The sequence below is a fragment of the Suricata suricatta genome, chromosome 12 (assembly GCF_006229205.1).
Source record: "Suricata suricatta isolate VVHF042 chromosome 12, meerkat_22Aug2017_6uvM2_HiC, whole genome shotgun sequence".
Taxonomy (NCBI): Eukaryota; Metazoa; Chordata; class Mammalia; order Carnivora; family Herpestidae; genus Suricata; species Suricata suricatta.
Window position 1 is genome coordinate 8,350,802 of NC_043711.1, and position 10,790 is coordinate 8,361,591.

The 10,790-nt window shown below is 45.6% G+C and overlaps 1 protein-coding gene across 2 annotated transcripts in view; it reads left to right on the plus strand.

Annotated features, from left to right (window-relative positions):
- The first annotated feature begins 5,649 nt into the window (after positions 1-5,649).
- Positions 5,650-10,790, plus strand: part of LOC115274671 (zinc finger protein 791-like) — a 23,512-nt gene continuing 18,371 nt past the window's right edge. For both annotated transcript variants that reach the window (XM_029918081.1, XM_029918080.1), the window contains exon 1: positions 5,650-5,787. Coding sequence is in view for 1 of the 2 variants with exons in the window: in XM_029918080.1 (XP_029773940.1) it covers positions 5,785-5,787 (3 nt within the window). In the remaining variant the exon portion in view is untranslated. The remainder of the gene's footprint in view (positions 5,788-10,790) is intronic.

Here is a 10,790-nt window from a genome sequence, read left to right on the forward strand (position 1 = left end):
GTCGGACACTTAACTGACTGAGCCACCCAGGCATCCCTATGTATTCATTTTGGAGAGACAGAGACAGAGCATGAGTGACAAGGGGCAGAGGGAAAAGGGACACTGAATCTGAAGCAGGCTCCAGGCTGAGCTATCAGCACAGAGCCTGACATGGGGCTCGAACTCACAGATTACAAGACCATGACCTGAGCTGAAGTCAGACGCTTAACTGACTGAGACAACGAGGCGCCCCCATTTCTTTTTAAAGCTGAATAACATTCTGCTGTACGTGTATACCATGTTTTGTTGATGGATACTCAGGTTTCTTCTGCCTATGGCTACTGTAAATAATGTTCTTGTGAATGCAGGTGGACACATATCTGTTTGAGTCCATATTTTGGATTCTTTTGGTTGGTTATCCACTCAAAGTGGAATTGTTGGATCATACAATAACCCTCTGTAATTTTTTAAAAACTGCCATACTGGTTTTCATAATGGCGGCATGAATTTACATTCCTGCCAGAAGCACATAAGTAGACGGGGTGCCTGGGTGGCTCAGTTGGTTAAGTGTCCAACTTCAACTCAGGTCATGATCTCATGGTTCATGAGTTCGAGCCCCACATCAGGCTCTTTGCTGACTGCTCAGAGCCTGAAGCCTGCTTCGGGTTCTGTGTCTCCCTCTCTCTCTGCCCGCACCCCCCACCACTTGCACTCTGTCTGTGCTCTCTCTCTCAAAAATAAGTAAATGTTTAAAATAAAGAAAATGAGGAGAACACTTTACACTCATTTTGTGAACCCACAAACCTGGTCCAGCCATACATAAAATTCTATACCATGACCAAATAGGATATATTCCCGGGTTGAAAGCTTCAGTTAAGATCTCAGAATCCATTAGTGTAATAATGAATCATATCAGTCAGTAGAGTAAAATGCAAAATGGCAAAATCTCGTTAGCATCAGAAAAAATAAGTGACAAAATGCAATATGCTTTTATGATTAAAGCACTCAGCATGCCAGGAATAGAAGGAAATTAACTAACCTCATTATGAGCATCTATGAAAACCCCAAACTAATATTATTTTTAGTGGTGAAAGACTGGATGTGTTCTCCTGAAGTAAGGAACAAAAGGATATCTGTTCTCCCCACTTGAATTTGGGGATGTACTGGCTGTATTAGCCAAAGCTGTTATCCACAAGAAATAAACAGGGGCGCCTGGGTGGCTCAGTCGGTTAAGTGTCTGACTTCAGCTAAGGTCATGATCTCACAGTTTGTGGGTTTGAGCCCCGCGTCGGGCTCTGTGCGGACAGCTCAGAACCTGGAGCCTGCTTCCGATTCTGTGTCTCTGCCCCTCCCTTGCTCATGCTCTGTCTTTCAAAAATAAATAAATGTATTTAAAAATTTTTAAATAAAGAAATGCATTTACAATGAAATTAAAAGGAATAAAATATTTAGGGATAATTTAGTGAAAGAAGTACAAAATGAATACTCAGAAACTATAAGACATGGGTAAGAGAAATCAATAAATGTGTAAATAAATGGGAAAGGGGATGAGAAGACTTAATTGTTGAAATGGCACTAGCCCTCAGAATGATCTAGAGACTCAACACCATTCCTATCATGATCCCACTTCTTTCCTTTGTATAAATTGGCAACCTGTTATTTAAAATTATGTGGAATTGCAAGGGAGCCGGAATAACCAAAGCAATCTTGAGAAAGAAAAACAACATGGTAGGACTAACATTTCTTGATTTCAGAACTTTGAAAAATACAGTAGTAATCAAGAGAGTGTGGGGCTCCTGGGTGGCTCAGTCAGTTAAGCAGCCGGCTTCGGCTCAGGTCATCATCTCACGGTTCGTGGGTTTGAGCCCCGCATCGGGCTCTGTGCTGACAGCTCAGAGCCTGGAGGCCGCTTTGGATTCTGTCTCCCTCTCTCTCTGACCCTCCCCTGCTTGCACTGTCTCTGTCTCTCAAAAATAAATTTAGAAAACAGAGTGTGTGGTACTGACATAGGGTAGACCTACAGATCTGTAGAATAGATTGAGATTTGAGAAATAAACTATACATCTATACTCAACTGATTTCTTGGGGTGGAGAAGCCAAGAATAGGGCAAGAATATTTTCATAAATTTCACCAATTTAGGAAATATTTTACCATATAATACTTTACTGGAAAGGATAAAGACCTAAATGAAAATAATAACACACATAAACATAAGAAACTCTTCTAGACTTGTATTTGGCAAACAATTCATAGATAAGACACCAAGGGCAAGAATGGGGAAAAAAAATAGACTGCATCAAATTTGGACTTCATCTAATTAGTGACTTTTGTCCTTAAATAACACTATGAGGAAAATGAAAGTACTTGTTGCGCTGCTGCATAGAATATAAAATTGTGTTGATGATATGAAAAACAACATGACAATTCCTAAAAAATCCTCTGATCTACCATTTGTATTTTGGGAATTGAAAGAGAGCTTGGGGCGCCTGGGTGGCTCAGTGGGTTAAGCCTCCGACTTCGGCTCAGGTCATGATCTCACATTTGTGGGTTTGAGCCCCGTGTCGGGCTCTGCGCTGACAGCTCAGAGCCTGGAGGCTGCTTCCGATTCTGGGTCTCCCTCTCTCTCTGACCTTCCCCGCTCATGCTCTGTCTCAAAAATAAATAAAACATTAAAAAAATTTAAAAGAGAGAGAGAGAGAGAGAGCTCAAAGCAGTGACCCAAACAGCCTTAAATGAGGTCATTGACCACATGCCTCTATGCCCTCCTGGAGTTGCTTAAGACCCCCATATATATTTTTTAATTTTTAAAAATGTTTATTTTTGGGGCGCCTGGGTGGCTCAGTCGGTTAGGCCTCCGACTTCGGCTCAGGTCAGATCTCACATTCGTGGGTTCGAGCCCCGCGTCAGGCTCTGTGCTGACAGCTCGCTCAGAGCCTGGAGCCTGCTTCCAGTTCTGTGTCTCCTTCTCTCTCTGACTCTCCCCCTCTCATGCTCTGTCTCTCCTGTATCAAAAATTAATAAAACATTAAAACAAAATTTTTAATTAAAAAAATAAAAATAAAAATGTTTATTTTTGAGAGAGAGAAAGAGAAAGAGACGGAGTATGAGTGGGGGAGGGAGAGAGAGGGAGGGAGACACAAAATCCGATGCAGGCTCCAGGCTCCGGGCTGTCGGCGCATCATGACCTAAGTTAAAGCCAGACACCAACTGAGCCACCCGGGCTCCCGGACCGCCACTATATGTCAAATGACGCAAACTAACATCACTCTAACTCAGTGTTTGCACAAAATCACTCCAACTCCGCATTTACGTGGAAAGGAGGGAAGAAACTGTAATGCACATTTACTAGTTTAACCAGTAAATCTCAAATTCCTTTTAGGGGAAAGAGGGATGTCCATTAATTATTTTCAGGGCAAGACATTGTTTTGCAAATAATCAGTCCTACTTGAGTTCTTCCTCTCTGCAAGTCTAAGCAGATTTGAAATCACAGAAAATTAAAGAGCCAGCCTCAGAAACTTACAACACACTCTCGGGAAGAACAAGTGAAATCAAAATTATTAACAAATGGGATGTAATACTGGAATATCTTATTTTTTCTGAAATTTGCCACTGTCTTAGCACTTTGGAAATAGTGATCCCTTGTTTCAAGCTCTATTAATTAACTATATTTTATTCCTACTGGAAAAAGAGGAATAAGTGAGTACATCGTCTTAAGGTGCCCAGTCCCAGGGCGGGGCGGGGCCAACAGGACCGATCACCCAGAAATTTTCAAAGGGGAAACTCTACCAAAAGCCTTCCCGTAAGATGTTTATACCCAGGAAATATACTTAGGGGAGAGGCACATGGGTTTCACACAGGATATTCCTTCCAAGTTGCTTTTCCATGCAATTCAAACGTTGAGTCTGTTTGGGGCGCCTGGGTGGCCCAGTCAGGTAAGCATCCAACTTCAGCTCAGGTCATGATCTCGCAGTAATCGGGTTTGAGCCCCAAGTCGGGCTCTTTGCTGACAGCTCAGAGCCTGAAGCCTGCTTCAGATTCTGTGTCTCCTTCTCTCTCTGCCCCTCCCCCACTTGCACTTTGTCTGCAGAGTTATTCATTATTTTATTAGTAAAAACATAAACATAAAAAAACATTGAATCTGTTTGAAATACACCCTAGAGGACAAATAGTTGAAAATAATGTGAATTAGAGTAAGAAGATGGCATTTGGTAATGCAGGAGTGATCTCAAAATTCAGGCATTTATTCCAGTTGTGAGATTGACTTCCCCAATGTCACTGTAATTCTCACTGCTGAACTATACACCTAAAATAGAAATTGTATAGTATGTGTATACTACCACAATTAAAAGCATAAATTTTTTAAAAATTTAATGTTGGGGCGCCTGGGTGGCTCAGTTGCTTAAGCGTCTGGCTTCGGCTCAGGTCATGATCTCATAGTTCGTGGGTTCAAGCCCCGGGTCGGGTTCTGTGCTGACAGCTCAGAGCCTGGTGCCTTCTTCGGATTCTGTGTCTCCCTCTCTCTCTGACCCTCCCCCGCTCGTGTTCTCTCTCTCTCAAAAATAAATAAACGTAAATTTTTTTTTAAAAATTTTAACATGTTTTTAATTTATTTTTGAGAGACAGAGAGAGACAGTGCAAGCAGGGGAGGGAGGGTCAGAGAGAGAGGGAGACACAGAATCCAAAGCAGGCTCCAGGCTCTGAGCTGTCAGCACAGACATGCTCCAACTCACCAACCGCAAGATCATGACCTGAGACGAAGTCAATTGCTTAACTGACTGAGCCACCCAGGTGCCCCTAAAAGTATAAATTTTAAAACAAAAAACTCAGATGCTTAGGCCTCCTAAGGCCACGGAGTTCTTAAACTGAAGTACCACGTACATGCAGATGGAGAAGGGATGGACAGAAACCTCAATGCTGTCAACACAAAGATCAATATGGTACCAGTCTCATACGGTGAAATGACTCCCAGTATGGTGAGGTCATTTTTAAAAACTTCATTTATTTATTTTGAGACAGAGGTGGGAGGGAGAGGGAGACGGAGAGAGAGAGAGAGAGAGAGAGAGAGAGAGAGAGAGAGAGAGAGAGAGAAAGAGAATTCCAAGCAAATTCTGCACTAGTGCCACAGAGCCTAACACAGGGCTTGAATTCAGGAATCTCCAGATCATGACCTGAACCAAGATCAAGTCTGAAGCTTATCCGACTGAGCCACTAAGGCACCCACCCCAGTGAGGTCATTTTTTAAGTGGTTTTGTAAACAAGGGTCACAGGTCCATGAGTGGTTTTGCAGCCTCATGCCAATCCCGCACCCAGGGAGGATCTCAGACCCTGTGTGTGGACCCCGTCTGGCCTGGCCTGGCCCCTCTTGCTCTGAACAAGGGTGTCGCTGCTCCACTGGAACGGACTCCGGACACCTGTGTCCCCACGTTTACAAGGAGCTTTACAAAGACGCCACTGTCCCCCTAGGGCCAGGACCAAGTTTTGTTTAAAAGCAAACGTCGGAGGAGGGAACAGGCTCCCCACCACCTGCAGAGACTTGACTCTCTTAACCAATCGGACCTCCCACCCTGTTGTCACTCGGGAGCAGAGGGGCGGGTCCCTATGAGCTGTCCAATCAGAGGTGCGGCAGGGGCAGATGGGCGTGGCGACGGGCCACTGCCGGGCGGAAGCTCGGGGCCTTGCTCCGGGTAGTGTCTCGCCTGCGCTTAAAGGTCCCGGGTGGCCCTGCTGCCGAGTCAATCGCACAGTGAGCTGCCCCTGCCGCGGGAGCAGCAGGGACGACGCCGGGCGACCCGAAAAGCTGGGAGATGGTGAGTGTGCGGGGCCCCCCAGTCCCCGAGTCCCTGGTGGCGCCGTTCAGACCTCAGTCCCCTCCCGCGTGTGGCGTGAAGGTTATGCGGGCAGCCGGGACCCGGGCGTCCTCTCCCATCACGGCGCGCGGCCGCGTCTCCCCCCTGATCCGTGATTGACCACGGCGAGAGTCGTCAGGGGATTGTCGTGACTCAGGCTCCGGGGTTCGTGCGCGGGAGGAGCTGTGGTCTGTGGGGTCCCCAGTCTCTCCTGTCTCCCCAGGGGCACCCGTTTTCTTCGGAGTGTTCCAGGTATTTGGGAAGTAGAGTCTCAAATCCAAGACCCTTTTCCCCAGCCTGGCTCCTCCCAGGGCCGGCAGTAAATCCCTGCTTTTTCAGATCCCTCCCCGCCTCCCCAAACGCCAGCTTCCCCCCTCCAGGTCACAGCATCGGTATCAGCTACGTGTCCTTCGTGGTGCATTTCAAGGTGACGCAGTGTTAACACTATGTGGATGGCTCATTTGAGACGCTTGTATGTTTTGTCTGGATATTTTACTCGAGAGGGAAGCAGACAGGAAGCACCTGGAACTAATTTTATGAACTCCCCCCCCCCGCCCCCACCATCTTTCCTGGGCACAGGCAGGCTATGCGAACTTCTTTGGGGGGGACGTTCCTCTCTGAGCCCTTCCTGGGTGATGTGTCCTGTGAGCACTGCCCATCACTAGGTTTGTCACCTTGATAACATTCTCAGTTAAGCGTCTGGCTTCGGCTCAGGTCATGCTTTCACGGTTTGTGTGTTCGAGCCCCGCGTCGGGCTCTGTGCTGACAGCTCAGAGCCTGGAGCCTGCTTCAGATTGTGTGTCTCCCTCTCTCTCTGACCCTCCCCTGCTCGCGCTGTCTTTCTCTGTCTCTCAAAAATAAATAAAAAATATAAAATTTTTAAAAATTAAAAAAGGCAATAGACTGAGAAAAGACGGTATTAAATATTTGCAAAGAGGGAAGAGAAAGGTGAATCTCAGCAAAAACAATATATATATGTATATTAGGATAAATAATATATATATCCTAGTGTCACATCGCATGTGTTAACATTTTTTGTTTCTCATTTTTCTTCCCCTGACACGCAGTAGTAATATTGAGGTCAGGTTTTTGTTGTCGACATCGATGTTATTTTGTGTGTGCGCCAGGGGGGAAGGGGAACAATTTTAAATATAATTCCAACGCTTAGAGCATTCAAGTCCGATTAATCATTTCTATGACAACTTCTCGCCATAGGAGGAATGCTTCCTGTCATTATTTTATGAAAGGAACAAGTGCTTGAGGATTTCCTTGAACTCGAAAAATGCCTTACAATTTTCTCTCCTTCCTTTCTACATAACTTTGGTTTGGTGTGATGGTCCTGGATTCTTCATATACTGGGTCTGTGTTATTAAAAACACCAACATAGTCCAAAGCAATGTACAGGGAGCAGAAAGAAGCGTGTGGCTGGTGACCCAAGCTGGGCTCCCTGCCCCTTCCTCACTGAGCCTGCGCAGGGAAATGCTGTTCTTCCTGATGAGCCTTTGCAGGTGTTTTGCTTGCTAACACCCACACTTATGTGGAGAGAAGCACAGAGCCTGGAAAGCTGGGGGGGGGAGGGTGCTTGCACAAAGGTGATACCCTTTCTCGCTAAGTGTGGTACCCGTGGGCCTGTGTCTAGACATCGGTTGGAGTTTTGCATCCACGTGTAAGTGCCCTGAGTATAATTTGTATTGAGAAAGCCTGGGAAAGTCAGGAGTTCTGCATCCGGGTGAGGGCTTGTGATCTGGGAGGTCATTTGGGTAAGAACCTAAAACTGAATCTGGTGAGCCTTTCCTCACTTGGATATCGGAAGCCTTAGGTAGAGAGGGGTTCCATTATAGCCCAGGGAGAGAGTTCAGGGCTCCCCGGGTTCATTCCTGCGGCTGCTCAGTACCCTCACCCCAGCCCCCACCCCCACCCCTTAGCAGGGATCTACCAACTCCAGGGCTCTGTCTCCACTGGAAGAGTCTGGAGTGTGTTTAAAACTGTGGTTTTTCTTCTGTCCTATGAGGAGCCGGCTGCTCGTCCGTGCTGAGCTCAATATTTATGTTTCTTTTGTCTGGATTCCTTTGTGGATTGAGTATTACAGCCCTTCGGTTCTAATTTCCCTTAGCACTTTGTCATTTTGCTCCCTGTGGGAGAAATAACATTTTTTGTTTGTTTGTTTCTTGGGCTTGAAGATATAAGTTGATTGAGAGAGACAATGGCAGTAAGTTAGGAAAACTGCAGAACGAAATAGAATTTTGTGCTCCTTTTAGGCAAGCGGACTTCAAGATGTGTGCTTAAGCTTGCAGGAACATTTTTTTCATTTTTACATCAGTGTTTACGCACATCCCTAGAGGACAGTGACTTTCAAAAGGGTAAATGGGGCGCTTGATTTCGGCTCAGGTGATGATCTCGCGGTTCAGGGGATCGATCCCCAGGTCATCGGGCTCTGCACTGACAGCACAGAGCCTGCTTGGGATTCTCTCTCTCTCTCTTCCCCCGAATAAGAAAAAGGGTAGAGAAAGTGAATTCCTATTTTAATTGATGTGAGGAAAGCTATTCATGGCTTATATAAGTCTTTGAAAATCCAATACATTTAAGGAGCTAAGCACCAACCCCTATTGCATTAGAATATGCTACTTATTCCTGGAAATATCCGCAGTGTTGAACTAGGGGAAGGGGAAGGACCAACTATGATGCCACATGGCCTTCTAGTTAGAAAGAGATTTATTTGGGGACACCTGAGTGGCTCAGTTGGCTAAGCGCCCCACTCTCGATTTTGGCTCAGGTCATGATCTCAGGTTCGCGAGGTCAAGCCCAGAATCAGGCTCTGTGCTGACAGCGAGAAGCCTTCTTGGGATTCTCTATCTCTCTCTCTCTCTCTCTCTCTCTCTCTGACCCTGACCCTCCCCTGCTTGTGTGCAGGCACACTCTGTCTCTCAAAATAAACACTTAAAGGAATTTTTTAAAACATTTGAAAATATTCATTTCTCCATGGTTTTCACTTTTGTAACTGTTAGTGTCTAAAGGAATTCAATCTGGGGCACCTGGCTGGCTCAGTTGGGGGGAGTGTGCGACTCGCAAGGTTGTGGGTTCGAGCCCTATGTTGGGTGTAGAGATTACTTAAAAATAAAGTCTTAAAAAAAGGAATTATACCTTCGAATGATTTCCTATGTACAAAAGTTAAAATTAGGGGCACCTGGGTTGCTCAGGTCATGATCTCATGGTTCATCGGTTCAAGACTTGCATCGGGCTCCGTGCTGACAGCTCAGAGCCTGGAGCCTGCTTCAGATTCTGTATCTCCCTCTCTCTCTGACCCTCCCCTGCTCGCGCTGTCTCTCTGTCTCTCAAAAATAAAAATTAAAAACATTTTAAAAATTAAAAACACAAAAGTTAAAATTAAATAAAGACTGCTAAATAGTAAAACACGGTGTATACCCACTTCTATTTTAAGTATATCTGTGAGAGAAAGTTTAGCATAAGAAAACTCACTGTCCACACAGCCTGCTCCCCTCCAGTACTGTAACTCCAGCCATCTCCAAATATACCCTGTTGATCATTTCATGAATTTCCTGTTGGTGTTAGTTTTTCTTTATACAGAAACAAACCATTTGAAATGCATACTTTTCTTACCCGTGTGTGTCCTTGTAATGAGCAGCCAGGCTCCACATCGTTTGCCGTTTGATGACAGCTTACTCCTCCCCACCCCCTCCCTTTCTCTTAGCTGCACCACCTGGACAAACAGACAAGAAAGTCCGGAGGCTCCCTTCTATGGCACTGGCCTCAGATTCCAAGCGCACAAGTCCGCATGTGCAGAATTCTTGCCCTGGCCCCGCCCCCAACAAATATTCTTTGCTTGACCAAACTTGTGTCGGGCTCCTAAACCTGGTAGGTGCATTTGGGTAGCTCCTTGTAAAATCCAGTTTTAGCAAGTACCCTGCTAAGTCAGGGGAATGAGACTCCTCCCCATCCCCTCCGGAGCTGATCACCCTTGAGAGCCCATCAAGCCCCGCCCCCCGTGGCCCCCAAGGTGAAAGTGATCTCCCCAGCCTGTCTTCAGTAAGAATCCTATTAGGTCCTTTCAGCCAGAACCCTCTTCCCCCTTTTTTTTTAGTCCTTTCCAGTCCACCGACCTCCACCCTGTTCTCTGGCCACAAACTCCCACCTGCCCACGCTGTGTTCAGAGTTAGACCTCATCTATTTCTCACCCTTTGTGACATCCCGTCACAGCTGTCTCTATGCCCATCACCTGGTTCTGAATAAAACCATCTGTCACTGAATGTTTCTTCATTAATCCCCAGCCGCAGTGAAAACCCACTCCAGTCTACTTTCCTTGCTTTCTTGTTTTTCCCCCTTCAACTTCTTTTCTTTACTGTTAATGTTTTTTGTTTATATCCAAGTGAGTTAGCATATAGTAGAACAATGATTTCAGGAGTAGATTCCTTAATGCCCCTTCCCCATTTAGCCCATCCCCCTGCCACAACCCCTCCAGGAACCCTCTGTTTGTTCTCCATATTTAAGAGGCTCTTATGTTTTTGTTCCCTTCCCTTCCCTGTTTTTATGTTATTTTTGCTCCCCTTCCCTTATGTTCATCTGTTTTGTATCTTAAAGTCCTCCTATGAGTGAAGTCATATTTGTCTTTCTCTGACTAATTTCGCTTAGCATCTGGTTCCATCCACATAGTTGCAAATGGCAAGATTTCATTCTTTTTGATTGCTGAGTAATACTCCTGTGTGTGTGTGTGTGTATACACCATATCTTTATCCATTCAGCCATCGATGGACAATTGGGTTCTTTCCATACTTTGGCTATTGTGGATAGCACTGCTATAAACATTGGGGTGCATGTGCCCCTTTGAAACAGCACACCTGTGTCCCTTGGATAAGGTGTGCACTACCCATTAGTGCAATCGCTGGGTCGTAGGGTAGTTCTATTTTTAGTTTTTTGAGGAACCCCCATACTATTTTCCAGAGCGGCTG